This window comes from Podospora bellae-mahoneyi, chromosome 3 (assembly GCF_035222275.1).
Source record: "Podospora bellae-mahoneyi strain CBS 112042 chromosome 3, whole genome shotgun sequence".
NCBI lineage: Eukaryota > Fungi > Ascomycota > Sordariomycetes > Sordariales > Podosporaceae > Podospora > Podospora bellae-mahoneyi.
This window is the reverse complement of record NC_085882.1, coordinates 1,888,449-1,906,781: the sequence shown is the minus strand read 5'-3', so window position 1 is coordinate 1,906,781 and position 18,333 is coordinate 1,888,449. Positions and strand designations below refer to the sequence as shown.

Genomic DNA, 18,333 nt, shown 5'->3' with positions numbered 1-18,333 from the left:
CAAGGGAAATCACATGGGCAAGCGCTCAGTTTGACTGGTTGCCGTCACTGATCACTGAAACATCTCTTTCGCTGAGCTCGGGAACGCGCTGTTTGTTTTGCAGTGGCATCATTTCTTTTAGGACATGTGTTTGGGAAGGGTCTCACGGGATGATATCACCGGCCGTCCCGCACCTGACCCCTCATCAACGTCATCTCCGGAGCTACCCGCTCCGCAACAATTCCCACGGGCAGTTACCACCCCCTCGGGACCCAAGGCATGTTGACTCGGAGGTCATCCATAGAAGCATAATATCAAACAAGAAGCCCGTTTCCAAAATCTAGAAACCAATTATCCCCATCCGCCAACATCATCCCCCTTCCACCTTGTAAATCATCACTGCCGCCGAAAAAGTCAAAGGTCTGTTGAAGCTGCTCCCATTCATTGTTACCGTCACATATATCAACAGTCTCACCTTGATTCCCCAACACCGTTACGGCCCCGCAGGATGGCTCCATGTTCGTCAAGGCTCGCAATCGTTCTTTCAATACCTCTCGGGCCTTGCGAATAGCCTCTTCTGCCGCCTCAAGACTCCTTTTCACCACCTCAGGTTCGGTCAAGCCTTCCCTCATAGCATCCACATTAGCCTTCACTAAACAAGCGAACAGATACCCCTTAACATTCGTCTCCCTTCCTTCAATACACCTCCACGTCCACTGTTTTGCCTCCTCAAGTATCGCCACCAAGTCTTCTCTAACCATGCCCCCGGAAATTGGGTCGGCAGCTTGCGCTCGAAGATGAGTTGACAGAACGATGATAACTTGCATGGAAACGGTCCGAAAACAAGCGGATGATCTAGCGACATTGCTTGCGCAAATATCTGTAGTAGAAAAGACACCTCGCCAGATACGGTGTGCTGTATCTACTACAACCACCCGGGAAAAAGCAAACTCTGGTCTGGATAGAGAGGGGAGAAAGAAAGGTAGATGGAGGGCGAGAAGGTGGCGTCTAAGTAGGAGATTGATGTGGTTCACGACAGCTTGGCGGTTCACGTTTGTGAGTGGCGCATTGCTGGATTGAGAAACGTGCGATAGGAACTTGGCCAGAAGTGTGTATGCTGCTCTGAAATCAGAATCAAGCTTCAAAGCGGTTAGGTAATCGCCTGGTGAAGACCAATCATTGAGAAATTTGACAATGGCGAGGCGTACTGGGAGTGTCTTTCGAAGGGCGAGGGAAATTGCTGTAGAGGTAAATACTCCGTCTGCTTTGGGGATTGCTTGGTCCGAATGCAAGTCCTCATCATTCAAGTTGGATGGAGGCTTTGTGTCAAAGTCTTGGAGAGATATCAAGGGAGGACCTCCAGCGTTCAGGCTGGACTGGACAGATAGCTCGAGGATAGTGTTCCAGATCCTGCGGCGCATTTCTGATGTGAACAGGTTTTTATTAGAGGATGTTCCAATGACACCATCGCGGTGCAGGCCCATGTACATGGCTGTGCGGAGGAGCGAGCCAACCGAGATCCAAATCATGTCTTCCGCTACACCGACAGCTTTGCGGGCGAGAAGCAACAAAATATGGGATTGAAGATGTTGAAGGGAAAGTTGATGCTTGCAGTCCGGCTTGGAGAGCCATGTTTGTGCATCTTGTACCCATTGTGTGGCTTCTTGTCGCAATACCGTGTCAGTATGAGTCGCACCTATGGCACAGACAAGCTTGGCTTGAACAATGAAGGCCACATTAGTCGGCGGAGTTGGCGATGTGCAGAGAGCATGGAAGTCTCGAGTGAAAGAGGGAATATGCATCACACGAAAGATGCTTTCTGATGTTGAGATGTAGTTCCGTAACAGATCGTCGTGGTCTGGCGGAACGTCGAAGAGCGGTTCATACGGCCAACAAGGGAGCACTCGAGACTTCAATGTCTTTGCCAGACCTTTGCATTCCAGCATGCACCCGACGATGGGAGAAGAATTGTTGCGGAAGTGTGGCTCAAGGATCGCAAATAAGTCTCGAACCAGGGTAATGCTGTTGACCCAGTGGCTTTGGCCGAAGTAGCGGGTCTTGTGTGCTATGCTGAAGGCACCGACGTTCGGCTGTCCCTGGCGGGACTCATGGTGAATGTGAAATGTGCCAGCGATGCCCAGATTAGTCGTGTTAACAAGAGATGGTGGCGTTGGAGGAGTAGTGATGGAGAAACAGCTGGCCACATCGAGCTCGTCGTTCTCATCGTCGACACAGTCATTTGGCAGCGAGGTTGCACTTCTGGGAGTGGTGGCCTTTGGAGGAGAGAGGGGAGGGTCACGGTAAGAGCAACTGGAGCCTTTCGACTTGAGGCAGTTTCCACATGGCGCCTTCCGATCACAGCGGATTTTACGTTTTCTGCAAGTGATGCAGGAGCTGCCAGTGGAACTCTGTGGTTAGCGTGACTTCCTAACTCTCAAGTTTCATTACTGAAAAGGAACAACTCACACGGCAGGTCTTCTCCGTCGTCGAACAGCACCACCTTGGTCAGTATGCTTCATCTCGATTCAATCTGCCGGCAAATTCTGTCGATAAAGACAATGTCCGACATCTTTGACAGATTTTGGGATTTTCACATCACATTCGACCGAGGACTCAGGAAATTCACTCGGGAAATTCAATCCTTCGGAGCCAACAGCCCGACATCATTGGTCCAGGCCTCGCTCACCCAACCCAATATGCCGAGTCCGCGATTCTTATCTCCGGCCCGGCCTTATCCACATTCGGCGACATATTCAACTATCCTCTTCGGCGTTTATATAAAAACATGTCTCGGCATCCCCTAGGGGAAATGCTGGTACAGGCACCGGTGCCTTGGGTTTCTTTTCTACACTTGTCGCATATTGTTGGTTTACCGTTTTGATTTCTCTAACTTGGTACCAACAGCAATCTCTTAGCACAATGGTAGACTCAGGCCAACCCCCGGCTCCCTCTCAAAGCACATCCTCCAGAAGCAGCTCTGAAAAGCTACCCACACCCGACCAACCTCGAGACCTGGAAAAGACGTCGGAATCTACACCTCCCACACTCACCGACCTCTACGGCCCAGCCCCCGACGGCGGCGCCCGCGCCTGGTTCGTCGCCCTCGGCGCAGCCTGTATCTTCTTCTCTTGCCTCGGCATCGTCAACTCCTTCGGTATCTTTCTCCAATACTATGGAACCCACCAGCTATCATCGCACACCCCCGATCAAATATCCTGGATCGGCTCTGTCACGGCATGTATGCAGTTTCTCTTTGGGGCTATCTCGGGCCCACTCTTTGACCGTTATGGGACATGGGTCATCCGTATCGGAGCTATCCTCTACGTCTTGGCCATCATGATGACGAGTTTGTGTCAAGAATACTATCAGTTCATGCTCGCTCAGGGGGTCTTGACGGGATTAGCGTCGGCAATGATACAAGTCCCTGCTTTTGCGGTCGTGTCACAGTATTTTGACAAGAAGAGGGCTGCAGCGTTGGGGTTGGTGGTTAGCGGGAGTAGCATTGGAGGTATTGTCTTCCCTATTGCTTTGGGAAAGATGTTGAATGATACCAGTCTGGGGTTCGGGTGGTCGGTTAGGGTGATAGGGTTCATTGTGGCGCCTATGATGGTGTTCTGTTGCTTTTCGCTGAGGGCGAGGTTGCCGTCGAGAGAGACGAAGTTCTTCCTATGGTCAGCGTTTACAGAGCTGAGATTTGTGGGGTTGGTCGCTGCCGGGTTCTTTGTATTGCTGGGGATGTTTACACCGTTGTTTTTTCTGCCCTCGTATGCGGTGTCGAAGGGGATGGACAAGATCTTGGCGTCGTATTTGCTGGCTATCGTGAATGGAGCATCGACATTTGGGAGGATCCTACCAGGAATTCTGGCCGACAAATATGGGAAACTGAATATCTACGGGTTTGGGTCATTGGCGACGGGGATTGTGGTCCTGTGCTTGACCAAGGCTACTGATACGACTGGGTTGGTGGTGTATGCTGTGTTTATTGGGTTGACATCGGGCACGATTGTGTCGGCGAACTCGGCTGCGTTTTCAACTTGCACGACTAATCCGCAGAACTTGGGGACTTACATTGGGATGGGTTTGGCCGTTGGTTCTATCGCCATCTTGGTTGGGCCGCCGGTCAACGGGGTGCTGTTGGATAAATATGGGGGATATTTGGAGGCTTCTCTGTTCAGTGGTATCATGTGTCTGGCTGGAGGGGTTGTGATTTTTGTGACGAAGCTGACGACTCCTGAAGGGTTGTTCGGAAATGTGTGAACTTTTGGCGTATCTATGGGGCCTGTCACATGTTGTTGAATTAGCTTAGAACTCTCAACTATATATGATATGGAGATAATTCGGTCAGATAACCACCCGACTTACCATCAGACCAAAGAGTGTGGCATGACGCGTCCGAAGCTTTTGGTCAAATGTGAAAGTACCTTTGTCGGTTCTCTCATTGGTGCGAACCCAAGCAATCCGAGCAACCTCCAGAATGGAAACGTCATACCACTGCTGCTGGGCGGCGTCAACACTGGAGGCAGCCGGCATAAGTACTGCACAAGATCCTATATGCTGGGTATAATTCTCTGGGCATGTTCGCACTTTTGGTCCATCAGTTCTTTTCTGTTGCACATCTTCATTTTTGAAGATTGGTGTTTCTTAACGCCTGCATTCAGCTGAATTCAATTCAAGAATCTCGCCAACATATCTCGTCCAGGCATCCATTCATCGCACAAACATGGCCAAACTCAGCAAAACAACCCCCTACAACCCCCAAGATGAGCCTGCCTCGCCCTCCGATCCTCCTCCTTCTTACGAAACAACCCTCCAGCAACATTCCCGATCTCAATCCCAGTCCCATTCCCAATCTCAGTCACAGTCCGACCAGCCCAAACCCCAACAGGCTTGTACTCCATCCCGTCCTCACACCTGCGGATACACACCCCAACCACCAATGCAACCCCAACCAGATAACCTAACCAAACTCTTCAACGACGAGCGGTACGCCGTCCACGACAGCAGGCCAGGATGTTTCTGGTCGTCAACAGGGGGCTGCTTCTTTTCGACGAGGGGCGGGTGTTTCTGCAGTGATAGGGAGGGATGTTTCTGCAGTGATAGGAACGGGTGTATTTTCAGTGATAGGGGGGGTTGCATCTTTAGTGATCGGGGAGGGTGCTGTTTTGGTGATCGGGGGGGTTGTTTTTGTAGTGAAGGGGGGAGGGGGCGTGCGTGGGGGGATTGAGTGAAGAACTTGGGGTTTGGAGGGTGGGGGGCCTGGCTAATTTGATCAAGTCATAAAAGGAGGTTTTTGGACAGTTTTGGGCTTGGTAGTTTTCAAAGACATGGAGTGGGGGCGTTTTCTCTCAATGCTCACAATGTTTTCACAGTGTATGCACGGCGGTAGTTCTTTCTCTTCATGATTCTGCTATGTGAAAGTCTACCTACCTGTAAGAAAGCTACCTATGGGAAACATAGAGACCTTGTATAAACTGATCTATTGCTATTGTGCGAATACCCTTTCTAGCAGAGCTATCAATCTTTCTTGCTCATCCTTAACCTGCTGGGGGCCCTCCCCTAAGCCGCCACCGCTGCCAATGTCTGTTTTCTGCTTGCATCTTCAAGCATCTCAATGATGGTAGCATTGCCATGAACGCGCGCCAAATCCAGCGGCGTCTTACGAATGTCCGAGAAGACGGAAACCTTGGCCCCGTGCAAGAGCAGGAGGGTTACGACACCCTCGTGTCCATTGCCTGCCCCCCAGTAAAGCGCAGTCCAGTCAAACAGAGACCGGAAATTGGCGTCTGCCCCCCTTTTGGTGAGAAGATCTTTTACTTCGGCGTAATGCCCACCCGCCGCGGCCCATTACAAGGGGAACCCAAAAGTTCTTGTCAAGAGCATTGACATTGTCCGGGCTTCGCCTCATCCTTGGGGGGATAAGAGATGGCTATGAAGTGTTTGTCCCAGGCAGAAAGCTTCTGGCACCGCTTGACAGACATGCCGTTGGTTGTCATCCAGGGTTTGATCTCGTACATCATGACCGACTGCCTGTCGAAACTCGACCACTGCATCTTCATCTCCTGAACCTTCTCATCGGTGTACCGGTACAAGATCTCTCGGTTGACACGGTCCTGGCTCCAGTTGCGCGGCTCAATGCCGTAAAAAAGGTAGATGAGATTCTTGTTCCACGAGATGCCGCCGGCGGGGGATTGGTGCTCGTGTACGCAACCAAGGGCATGCCCGAATTGATGGAGGACCGTAGCCTCAAATTCACCAGCTGTTGGATCCTGAAAGTTTATCGTGACCTTGTTCTGAGGCATGCCCCGACTGAGCGTACCGATACAGGATCTTGTGGGTTCTCTTGGGTTGAAGGAAATGCGAATCTCCACAGGATCAGTATCGGTCTCGTCGACAAAGTCCATTTTCAGGTTAGTATAGGCAAGCCACTGCCGTGCATAGGTTTTTACCTTCTCGTGCCAGTTGGGGGTGCCGTCCAGGAACCGAACCCAAAGGGCTTGTCCAGCTCTCCAAGTCCAGCTCTTGGCAACAGCAAGCTCAGAATACTTCTCCGCCTGGCCTTCGTCAGAATCGTCAACATGAAGTTCAGGGTGCGCGGAGGCGCAAGGAGCATTGACGCATGCAGCAATTTCGAAAACGATGGCTCCCACAGATGCCTTCAAAGAACGATCGAGTAGATCCTGCTGCTCGAGAGGAGGACCTATAACGATGGAACCAAAATGTAACATATCCGAATTTTCAAGCATTAGAGATGTTTGTCAATGCCACTTCGGACCCCTTTTCCGTAGCAAATGTCGCGATTGGTGAAAAGATCGGACAACGTGAAGTGAACGACAAAAAAAGGGATCCAATCTTACCTCTTTCTGGCACGCCACGAATGTTTTGATGGCTAGTTCACATGAAGACATGTTGCGAATGCTGTCGCAGACCTCAGCAACAGACTTCTCGAACTGAGTCATGCACCAAGTCTGGTTAGTACTGAATAAAACAAGAGGTGGAAGTAATCGGGTGAATAGGTACCTCATGACGGACAGGTTCGACATCTGCTGCATCAGAACGGGCGATCTTGGTAGCCTGGTCTTGTCAGAAGTCATTTCTAATGGTCAAATAACACATTGGGTTTTTACATAAATGTTCCAATCGTCGCCCACGAAGCTTTTGAAGTCAGGGCCCCAGATCTCCCCGGATGTAGGCCTCAAAGACACGCAGGTTGGAGGCTGCAGAAGCGGTGGGCTCGAGCTGCATGTTCGTCTCACATTTTCGTCTCGAACTCCTCGGCGGTGACCTATTTGTTTGGTGCCCTCGTTAGCTTCCAGTGCTCGACAACGACGACGGGCTAGGTAAGTATGATGTGGAATGGAACCAATGACTAGCCTTGTAATCAGACTTAAAAAATACAAGCCTCCATCGAAGCCAAGAGAACTGCCATTCCTTCTCACGTGAGAGGGACCTCAAAGCCTTTACGGACTCATAAACGGTCCGCGCGAACCAGTAGCAGTGGCGACGAAAAAAGATGCTGTATTCCGGGGCCTTCTTTGTGGTGGTGTAAAGTATTTCCACGAAATCCACGACGTTCAAATCGACGTCGTTCTAAAACTTGAGCGATGCAAGCGGAAGAGGAAGGACGGTCTGGTTTCCATCTGAGTCGGAGCTGGAGCTGGAGCCGAAGCTGAAGGGCGAAGACCCATTGGAACCTGGCGAAAGCGGTTCTCACTTGGAAGCCTTCCACTTGCCGAGAATGACTTGGTCCTGCTTTGTCTGGCGTTCGGCGATGATTCTGGTTCGGAACGAGGTATCCTGATCTTCGACAATGAATTGCAGATACTCATGGGACACGATAGAGTCCAGATTCTTGACATGAGTGATGCTCTTGACGAGGCAGCGTTCGTACAGAGAGCGGCTCTTGGTCAAGGCCTGGTACCATTCTCTGGTCGAGCACACCTGTTCTTCGTCAAAGAAGAGGTAAGGAATTGAGGGCATGGTAGTGGATTGTCGCAGTTTTGATGATCCGATTCATGTGGTGCGTACGATTTGAGGGTTCAGAGCTGAAAGGAAGAGATAGAGAACAAGATTAGCTACTTTATAGTGATCTGGGCAGACCGGAAATACCCTTTATCAGTTCAGACAATTATCCCTCTCACCAAATCTCAACCGCGTTTACCGTTCAAGTTTGTGGCTCCTTTTCTTCACGGGCTCATGCGGTTCATCTTTGCACAACCTTACCAATCCAATCAAAGCCTCTAGCCTAGTCACGGACTCTGAGAAAGCAGGAGTCTGGTTGCTTTGGCGTGTGAGAAGAGCTCTTCAACTAACCAGTATGTGGCAGTCGAGAGAAACCAAGTGGAACAAAACTTACCAGTAATATGCATATCCACCCAAATCCTACACGCCTCAGCAAGATGGCTCGCAATGTGGAACTCAGAGCCTTCCGCTTACAATGCGCAGCAGTACGAATCATGAAAGATGCGTGTGGTTAACATCAATCTCAATGGTCCAATAAATCACATAGCTAGAAATTAAGTTATGTTGTCAATGCCCATCATTGAAGTGTTGAGTCTTAGAGAGCGAGGCTTCACATGAGACCTCGCCTTGCCCCCTTCAAAGCTTGATATGCTGATTAACATGAAGCATCTACAGATACCCAACTCGTTGCAGACAGAACCAAGTGTATAGGTAATTGACAAAGTTTCATCAAAACCTCACCCTGGATGCCAATGAATGCGAGTACCAAGCCATGTGGGGCGTAGACGTAAGCCCACTGCATGTGTCTTGCTCCTCCTCATCTTGCAACCTATACCACGGCCTCTTGCTTCTGCTCTCCATGCGTCACCAATAGCATCACCTTTCCCCAGACCTTTGTTGACATCCCACTGGCATAAAACAACCTGAGGTTGCAAGCTTCAAAGAGATAGAACCCGAATTACCTGATAGCGTTTCTTCCGGTGATCCTATACCTCTGTTTGTTTGACATCATCACCAACGGCAACGATGTCACTCGTGTTGCATTTTTGGGCTGCAATGCATCCTGTCATCACAATCGCTTTCCTTCAAGCCCACTCATCCCCAGGACTTTTAGACTTGACCCTGGGTTTACCGCCCACTTATGTAATAGGTAGGAGCAGGTCCCCTAGAGCGAGCATGCAGATCCAGGGTCCTTCGAAAGGAATGCCGGGTCAAGCGCTGTTCATCCGTGACCCATCCAACGTAACCACGCCTACTGAAATAGTCCACAAACCCTCAAATTCCATGATGAGACATAGAGGGGGACTCAAGATGTGGGCCAACAAATCTTTGCAAAATCGTCGCGGCAACTGCGTCTGGTTCAGTCCTGTGAGTGATGAGCTAATGATAACATCAAAGCAAACATCTAGTTCAAGGTCTAGAACACACTACCAAACAAGACGTTATGGGCCTATCAAAGGACCTTCGTTTGCAACGTCTTGAACCGGGCACTTTTCAAAGAACGCCACAAGCAAATTTGTTGACTCACGACTGGCGGGGATATAGATATGAAACGCCAAAGTTATAGCGAGATTTTGATATCGCACAGCGGGAAGTTATCTTGTTCCATTTGTCATTCTTGCTTCCCAGTATCATGTGCCCACCCCTAGGGGTCACCACCCTTTCCGAGCGGCCCTCAATTCCTCGAGGACAGTCTTTATCCCCACAAGTTCCAACTCGTGCATAGTCTCCTCAAAGAGTTGCTTCATGACTGACATGTGACCTTCCTCATAAACCTGATATCCAAACGGGCTAACCTCCCAATCCATCACAAAGCACCCATTACTCTCTGCTCCTTTCGTGATGACAGCATCCACATACGTCCAAGCCCCATCCTTGATATCCCTCGCAGTAATAGCCTTGACCAACCTGATCGCCCCAGCAAGAAAAATACCACTTGCCTCCCTCTGCAACTCGGTGCCTTTGCAGAAACCGAGATCCACAGGGTTGGTGATGAGTTGATCAGAGCGCGGGAGATAACCCCTCCGGATCAGCTCGGCAAAAAACATCTGACCCAGGAGCTTGGATACAAAGTAGTGGTTCATTGCTTGGTATGCTCCTTTCCCATTCGACGAAGGGGATGTCGTCAGGTTGTTGAACGATGACAGAAAGGGGACGCCGGGGGAAGGTGGGGAAAGTTTGGAGTTGTATACGCCGCCAGAGGAGACAATGGTGAGTCTACCTGGGTTGCCGCCAGAGACAGATCGCATGATGGGTATTAACAAGATGGCTAGGAGGAATATGCCGAGATAATTGACTTGTATGACACGGTCGTTTCCCGTGACAGGGTCTAGGCTGAAGTTTGCTGAAACGACGCCAGCGTTGAGGATGGCAATGTCCAGACGGGGCTTGGTGATGTCGGTGTTTGAGAACTTTTCTGACAGGGCGGAAGTAAAGGATTGGATGGAGGGGTAGGACGACATCTCGAGGTGCATGAATGTGATGGTTGCAGAAGGGAACTTGCGACGGAAACCTGAGGTGACCTCTTCTCCTTTCTCAGTGTTGCGAACTGCGATGATGAGGTGGGAAAGAGAGAGTGATAGGAGGTGGTGGGCGGCATGGTAGCCCAGTCCGGTGGTTGCACCGGTGATGAGGGCTATTTTGCCTGCCAACGAGGTGGATCTTGTTAGGGTAAGGCGCTGAGGCTTGGTGCGGAATTGAGAGGAAATGAATATGGAGGTGGCGGACTGGGTTGGGCGACCTAGGTCGAGGGATGCAGAGGAGGTTGAAGATGGCATCATGGCGGTGTTGCTTTGTTTGAACTATCGATTGGGATCGAACGCTGATTTAACTACTCAATCATGGAGAATGTGGGGCTTTGGGTGATTTATACAGGAGAGTTTCGTCTTGATGGACGAGAGCTGAGTTGTAGAAGCAACAAAGACACAAAGGACGACGGCGACCCCAGAGACGACTGTTTACCGAATTGGGATTGTAGTTGAAGCTTGGCGGGCCTTGTTGGTCTGTAAAGACTATCTAGCCTCGCCAACGAGGTTTCAGCTCTGATGAATAAGCTCGATGAAAGTTGAGGAAGGCATAATCAAGCTCCGTGGCGCCGAGCGTTCGGGCCCGTGCCGGTCCCACCTCTCCGTGACCCACCTTTCCCGAAGGGGAAAATAATCGTGTCTTGGCAAAGCAATCCCGTGTGGGTCCATCCTTCAAGCTGACAGACGACATGTTGGATGCCTTTCGACGTCCGCTATTTCCGCTCCCACGACTTTTGCATTTTCCATATCTGTTTCCAAACTTGCTTCCTCTTTTCCTGCGAGTTTAATCATCACCTCGATCTATCTGCTCGTAGTCATACTTGGCAAGAATATGCCGGTCTCACACAGCCGTCACATCTTTTTTGTCGATACAGATACTGCGACGCTGAACCGATCCAACAACATGCCGGCAAGGAAGAACCACGCACCCAACTCGAACACCCCCCTTTTCATAGTCAACTCATCAGCCAAGATCGACCCTGCATCCAGGAAACAAATCCGCAGCCATGTCATGCAAGGCAAAAATCGAAAGCGGGCCAGTCAGAAAGACAAACCCCTGATTCGCTCCTGGATCAACGACTGCCAAGTCGCAGACTACTCTCCCAATTCGATTTCCATCCCACCACGAGTCGGCAATGACCTAAGCCACGTTGTATTCATAACCCCGCTGGCACCCTACATGCAGGAACTCATGTTCCAGTTCTTCACAGTCATCAAACAATCCGCCTATCCCGTCGAGACCTGCGTCCAGCCAGACGGTCGTCAGTGGGTGGAATACCTCACCTATGACGAAGCTTACCTTCACTCGGCCCTATTCTCAACCAATGCCTTCTTCGACTGGCGCCGCTCAGCAAAATTTGGCAATGTTACTCTGCAACACCTTACCACATGCATTTCCCGCCTCCGACAGAACCTCCTCGACGCCTGCCTCGCAACTTCAGATTCAACCATCACCACCGTGAACACCCTAGCCATGATGGCTGACCTATTCGGCGACTACGACAACGCACGGAAACATCTCCAAGGTCTTTCCAAGATCGTCGAGGTCCGAGGAGGAATAAAAGCACTTCAATACAACCCCCAACTGCAGTCAAAGATACTGAGAGCCGATCTTGGCCTGGCCCTGTCGACCGGTGTAAAGCCGCTGTTTTTCTCGGAGGGGTTCTCCTGGGAGCCTTACTTATCCTCTCAACCACAGTCCACCTCATCCAAACCAACCGGGGCACCAGCATGGGACATGTCCCTCGTCACTGACCCTCGCCTGTTGAACGTCTACCTTGACCTCCGGGAATTCTCTCGCGCGGCTAATCTCGCAAAGCAGATAGGCAGCAAGATCGGGGCGGCTGAGTATCTTGAGACGCTGATCTCAGTGCAGTACAGGCTGTTGGCTTTACGTCATGAAGACGGTCTGTCGATGACGGCAGAGGAAAGACTGTTGAGTGTGGGTATGTTGGCTTTTACCACTACAACATTTTTGCATGTAAAGGGGTTGCCGTTCAAATTCCCTCATCTGCAGGAGCAGGCGAGAGAATGCCTTCAGAATCTGGATACCAAAAAACAAAGCGGTAACCTAAGGTTGTGGTTTTTGTTTGTGGCGTATATATCGGCGCTTGGTAGCCACGGGACAGCGGAGAATGGAGGACTGTTACTTGAGAAGGGAAGGGAGATTGTGGAGGTGATGAAAGGTGAGAAGAGTGAACTGGGATGGACTGACGTGAGGGATATCTTGATGGAGGTTGTGTGGATTGATTGGGTGCATTCTGAGGATGGGAAAGAGTTTTTGGACAAGATAGCAACTGTGAGAAAGGATTGAAAGGTTGTGTGAGGCTGTAGACATGGGAACGTCATGAATTGCAAAAAAATGATGGATGATATGAGGTCCTACCCGGACTCGAACCGGGGTTGCCGGAATGCTCTGATATTCAGAATCCGAAGTGCTAACCGCTACACTATAGAACCTGGAATGTTCTGTGGCTGCAATGACAGAGAAAGTATCTCAACTTCTCTTTCCTTGCCCGTTGTGTGGGATGGAGTTATGTCCCCACCAGGGCAAACCCATGCTGAGTCATAAGAGGTTCCACATTCAACCTCCTTCATCCCAGGTTAATCTCTTTCCAACGAGGCCCCTGACCAAAGCCTAGATGCAATGCTTTTTTTCTGATCCAGCCATACCCTCTTCTCTCGGCAATTCCACCATCCCATTTCACCAGGATAACATTATAATGGAGGCCGTCACAAATTTCTACCTCTGTGGGCCTCCAAGTGTCAAGTACATAGTTTTGATCGTTCCGAAATGTCTTCTGTGGGCACCCCTCAGAGAGAAGAACCACTTCAATTGGTTCAGAGTCGTGAAATATGATGTCACTCTCTGAACCCCCCAAATCATCAAGACTCATCCATCCACAATCTTCACCATTAGCCCCGAGAAGTCGAGCGTCACTGGTAAAGACATCTGTTATTTGGATTGTGAGTGTCAACACCCATGTCCAGAACCTCAAAATTGGGTACGGCTTAGGGTTATGGATTGGCGTCGGCAGCGTCTCCAATGACAACTCAGATTGAAACCCTTGGAATGAAACACGCGGTTCATTATGGTAGAGCCAGCCTGCTCTCCAATCTGTGGTGCCTTGTAATGTTCGGTGGTGAGTTCGGTTAATTTGGTCGATTACTGACGTTGTTCTCCCGCTGCTATCGGTGGTGTACCAGACTATCCAAGTCCTGTGGCTCTCCAACCATTCGTCAATCTTCAGCTGGCTTTCAAACTCCTCCAAAAATATCATCCGCACCTCCCCTCGCCAGCCAGCCCACGAATAGCTTGGAAACCCAGGCCGTCGAATAACATTGTTCCCCTTGAACAGGAGAAAAATATCGAGATGCGCGACTGGCAAGCCCTGAACTACGGGATATCCAACCTTTATTGACACTCGCCTCATGATGCCTCCCATGGCTCGGAGCACATCTGCGTCGTTGCCGAGAGACCGGCCTGAGTATTGGCGGATCAAACTACCGTACACTCGTAGAGCAGTGAAGGCAGATTCCCCTAGATGATCCATGGCTCGGGGAACCACCTGGTCAAATTGCGCGAGGTTGTCATTGAGCCTTTCATGATATTCGACCCTGTTACACCGAAAGACAACTTGGTCTCTGAAGAAGTACAGGTTTCGGCGCGATAAAATGCGCTCTTGAAGCCTAAAACGGCGACTGCGTCAGCAAAGCTCAGAGTATGGTTCACGTATTGTAGAGAAGGAAGACATACGTCCACGCTCTGGTCATGTGCGGACTCTCATGCATTGAGAGGCCAATGCTTGTTATCTTTCCTAGGAAGATGCCTGGTTTGATTTCATGAGCCAAGCACCCTACCTCTCGGCTGCCCGTCTCAATTCCAGGCAGCCCAGCATTGGCGTCGAAGCCCGAGGCGGCGACGACAGTAACCCATGCCCGTTCATACACTTGATCCATGAGCTCGATGCCTGGCTCAAGATCGCTAGGATCGTTTTGAACTAGACATAGAGAATCAACCCACAGATAACGCAGGCCGAGCTTCCGGGTAAGTGTTATGGCATCACGAATTGTTTCCGGGATGAGATTCCAAGCCTTGTTGATACTGTCACGGTACTGGAGTTCTTTCCTGTTGGCCTTTGTAATCCTGAAGTTTGGGACGGAGCCCCAGACATAGCTCAACGCCACATATGGTACTATGTGATTCAGTTCTACCACGCAATTGAGCTTGACATCAATGCAGCGAAGAAACTGAAGACCTGGATAGGCTTGCTCAAATGACTCCCCGGCTGGAGCGACAACACATTGATGTTTGCGTGAGCATTCATCAATCCACCTGGCAGTGCGTTCAATGTCAACCGTTTTCGAAAGCTCATAATGCAAGTAATTGCTTCGACCATGATCTCTATGGTTTGCCGCAAGAAAGCAGAGCCCAATTGGAGCATGCCCTGGCCGGGACGAGTCGGCCCTGTCAACTAAGAAACATTTTCGACTAGGAAAAGCAGGGTCCAGACCATAGTCCCACTTGATGGAAAGAAGTGTAGAGTCGGGGTTGAAGTTGAAGTAGACTGGCCTTTTGGCGTGTCGATATAGAAGCTCGCTAACCAGTCGACAGACCGGACATGTGCTGGTTCGAATTCGTGAGGCAGTGCCGATATCCCAAGTTGAGTTGTTGCCAAAAGAGATGGAGCTATCTGCGTGTAGCAGATCAAACGGGATCCTCGAACAGTATCCGCACAAATCTGGGATAGAAACATTGGGAGTAGAATACTGCGTCATGGTGATGAAAAGATTTGATGTTGATGAGTGGAAGGAACGAGCGCTTTCTGATTAGGCAGCACTGTTCATTGGGTTCTGTGCCCCATCCACGTGATATCGCATCAAACACCATCGCTGATAAGTCCGCCCTGGAGCGGCAATAGGAAGGTGCACTGTTGCACTTTGTCACCCGAAGGCCGTCTTGCCGAAACTCGTAAAACATACTTCCGGGCAACAAGTAACTCAAAATGAAGGCGATATCATCTGAGTCCCCGACGGCCCCCTTCTTTCCTCGAATTGAGCCACCGACAGACTCACATTGCTATTTCATGATACAACAAGCACCCTTTATCTGACAGCTCAATAGCGCTTACCCTCGAAGTGCACGATGCAGCCCTTTTCTCTCTACCAAAGTCATGACATCTGTTTACGAGGGGAAATGATCGGCTACACAACCATCAGTGCTGCTGCATAACAAAAAGTGTGTGTTCACCTTATCTCTGTCCAGACATTCGCCACGAAGTTCTTACCCTTTCTAAATAGAGATACCGCCCCCACAACCACAATGTGACTCCTGAACATCCGATAAAAGGCGACATTAACCGTTGTATCGCTGTGAGATGGGAATGTTGATCAACGGCAAGCTGCAGGCTGAATCACGCATGCATAAGGCTATTAGCTCGGCACCTGTTCACAAAGCCCACATGTGTTAGTGTTTCACTACTTCATCAAACCGAGGGGACAGAGACCCTAGACTATTGGCCTGCAACACACTCACAAGATGCACCACACTTCCATATATTGGCATGCGGGTTTAGTGATCAGAGATGGTGGCTCATGCAGCGTGCTCGCTTGTGTTGTTGAAGCCAGTCTAAAACTGGATATATTAAGAGCGATAGTTCTGGACATATTTCTTCAATATTGGGAGGAGTTGTTTTTAACCTCATCTTCTCGCCCATGCCAGGTCTCAAGGTTATGCGGGACTACTCGCCTGATACCTATTTGACGTTCTTTCACGCTCACAAGCATAACCAGAACGACTACAACAACAATGGCGCTCTCATTCTCGCTTCTAATATCGATTTGGCCATTGCTTGTCGGAGTTTGCGTTATTTACTGTTTGTCCGTAGCAGTCTACCGACGATACTTTTCCCCTCTCGCCTCCATTCCTGGACCCTTTTTCAACGCCATCTCCTACCTTCCCATCCTCTACCAACAAGGTATTCTGGAAGGTCAGCTACTACATGCCTTGGAAATATGGCACGCTCAATATGGTAGGTTCTTTCGGCAATCCCCCAAGTAACGACATCTCTAATGTGAACCACCCAGGCCCGATTATCCGTATCTCACCTAACGAGATTCACCTTTCCTCACCTGAGCACTATGAAACAATATACTCGAACTCTCTGAGGACAGGCTTCTATAAAGATCCTGCTTTCTACGGACCGATGGAGGGGCCGATCAAGACCCCCATTATGCTGACCATGATCCCGAATGAGGAACACAGGGTGAGGAGAATGGGCATGAATCCATTCTTTTCCCGAAGGTCCGTTCTTGGCTTGGAACAAATTGTCAGAGACAAAACCGAGAAGTTGGTTAAGATGGCTGAACAATTTCTGAGTCAGAAGGGTGGCGAGTTTGATGTGCACAGAGCCACGAGGGCACTCACGGTCGATATCATCACCGAGTATGCCTATGCGAAATCCTGGAATTATATGGATTTGGCTGACTGGCAAGTCCGCCATGGGATATGAACCTGAAGCCTGGGCTAACAGAACAAAAGGGGCGAGGGATATCAGGAGGCTATTAGAGCTGTTCAGACTTTCTTCCCCTGGTTCCAAACCTTCCCCTCCCTGGTACCGGTCTTTGGGCTGGTTCCGGACTGGGTGATGGTGAAGCTTTATCCACATTTTGGAAAATGGTTTGACAGTCTAGAGGTATGTCGCCCAGTGCCACTTTTCTGGGGAATGGCGGGTGTTAATGCAGATTTGACAGGTTGTTCAGCAATCTGTCGCGGAGGTCAAGAGGGATATCGCGCTTGGTATCAAACCTCCTCGGAGAACCATCTTTCATGAGCTTATTGATCCCGGGCTTTCTGAGACAACAAAGGATCTGCCGTCGTGTCAAAGGCTTCCAGATGCTGTTGTCTTTGCTGACGCGGTGAATGTCACCGGAGCGGGTGTCGAGACTACAGGCGCCACCATTTGCAGGGCGCTGTACGAGGTTCTTGACTCGCCTGAGATTGCAAGGAAGTTGAGGGAAGAGCTGAAGACGGCTCTACCTGACCCTTTTATCGTACAGAATATGAGTTTGATTGAACTGGAGAAGGTGCCTTATTTGACGGGGGTCATCAAGGAGACTCTAAGGTAGGTACAATATCTACGTGACAACGGTTGATGAAAGCCACGCTGACACAGAACAGACTCAGTCCAGGTGTACCTGGCCACCTACCCCGTGTCGTTCCTTCTTCGGGTGCCACGTTCGACGGGTATACACTTCCAGCCGGCACAGTAGTTAGCATGAGTGCCTGGTCGATGCATCACAACACTGAGATCTTCCCGGACCCAGACAAGTTCGATCCCACACGTTGGACCGATCCAGATGTGAACTCCGTTCACGCCAGAGAAAAGTGTCTTGTGTCCTTTGGCCGAGGAACGCGCAATTGCATTGGTCAGAACTTGGCCATGTGCGAACTTTACTACAGTGTGGCAAGCATGATCCGGAGGTGGGATGACTTGAAGGTGCATCCTGATTTTGGAAGGGAGGATATGAAACTGGTAGAGTTTTTGTTGTCGTATCATCCAAAGAAGGCAAGGAAGTTGAAGCTTGTTAGGGGTTGACCTAATATTGAATAATGCAAATTGTAGCCAGGGGGCATTTCTGATCATTGAATTCCTGATACACCTGAAGGGTATGGTAGTGCAAAAATGGGCAGGTAGTGGAGCTTCCGATATAATGTCAAATTTTGTGTCTACCCTCCATCAAATGATACCTCACCGGGTGACTAGTCTAGTGGTCAGGACGCTTCGTTGTGGTTATTCGCAAGAATATCACATACGATCCGAAGAAACCCCGGTTCGATTCCGGGGTCGCCCATATATTTTGCTCTGGT

General features: G+C 50.1%; 6 protein-coding genes and 2 non-coding genes across 8 annotated transcripts; 3 read left to right on the top strand and 5 right to left on the bottom strand.

Annotated features, from left to right (window-relative positions):
- Nucleotides 1-293: 293 nt before the first annotated feature.
- On the bottom strand, nt 294-2,498 carry QC761_0053650 (uncharacterized protein; the record flags this gene model as incomplete). Its single annotated transcript, XM_062872505.1, has 2 exons — nt 294-2,373; nt 2,446-2,498. The coding sequence occupies 2 exons, from the start codon at nt 2,496-2,498 to the stop codon at nt 294-296; spliced, it is 2,133 nt and encodes a 710-aa protein (XP_062733505.1).
- Nucleotides 2,499-2,898: 400 nt separating this feature from the next.
- Nucleotides 2,899-4,236, top strand: QC761_305580 (uncharacterized protein; the record flags this gene model as incomplete). The annotated part of the gene is made up of 1 exon (XM_062877704.1): nt 2,899-4,236. The coding sequence occupies one exon, from the start codon at nt 2,899-2,901 to the stop codon at nt 4,234-4,236; it is 1,338 nt and encodes a 445-aa protein (XP_062733504.1).
- A 5,354-nt stretch (nt 4,237-9,590) lies between these two features.
- Nucleotides 9,591-10,718, bottom strand: QC761_305570 (uncharacterized protein; the record flags this gene model as incomplete). The annotated part of the gene is made up of 1 exon (XM_062877703.1): nt 9,591-10,718. One exon carries the CDS (start codon nt 10,716-10,718, stop codon nt 9,591-9,593), a length of 1,128 nt encoding a protein of 375 aa, XP_062733503.1.
- Nucleotides 10,719-11,367: 649 nt separating this feature from the next.
- QC761_0053610 (uncharacterized protein) lies at nt 11,368-14,091 on the top strand (the record flags this gene model as incomplete). Its single annotated transcript, XM_062872504.1, has 2 exons — nt 11,368-12,762; nt 13,671-14,091. The coding sequence occupies 2 exons, from the start codon at nt 11,368-11,370 to the stop codon at nt 13,776-13,778; spliced, it is 1,503 nt and encodes a 500-aa protein (XP_062733502.1). The 3' UTR covers nt 13,779-14,091.
- Nucleotides 12,841-12,923, bottom strand: QC761_0053620. The gene has a single exon. It is a non-coding gene; the product is annotated as a tRNA-Gln (tRNA).
- QC761_0053600 (uncharacterized protein) lies at nt 13,058-15,397 on the bottom strand (the record flags this gene model as incomplete). Its single annotated transcript, XM_062872503.1, has 2 exons — nt 14,221-15,397; nt 13,058-14,153 (listed from the first exon to the last, which is right to left on the bottom strand). The coding sequence occupies exons 1-2, from the start codon at nt 15,240-15,242 to the stop codon at nt 13,058-13,060; spliced, it is 2,118 nt and encodes a 705-aa protein (XP_062733501.1). The 5' UTR covers nt 15,243-15,397.
- A 3-nt stretch (nt 15,398-15,400) lies between these two features.
- Nucleotides 15,401-18,202, top strand: QC761_305540 (uncharacterized protein). Its single transcript, XM_062877702.1, has 6 exons — nt 15,401-15,702; nt 15,761-16,495; nt 16,551-16,957; nt 17,012-17,158; nt 17,217-17,587; nt 17,644-18,202. The coding sequence occupies exons 2-6, from the start codon at nt 16,273-16,275 to the stop codon at nt 18,059-18,061; spliced, it is 1,566 nt and encodes a 521-aa protein (XP_062733500.1). The 5' UTR covers nt 15,401-15,702; nt 15,761-16,272; the 3' UTR covers nt 18,062-18,202.
- Nucleotides 18,203-18,219: 17 nt separating this feature from the next.
- On the bottom strand, nt 18,220-18,317 carry QC761_0053580. The gene has a single exon. It is a non-coding gene; the product is annotated as a tRNA-His (tRNA).
- Between the last annotated feature and the right edge of the window lie 16 nt (nt 18,318-18,333).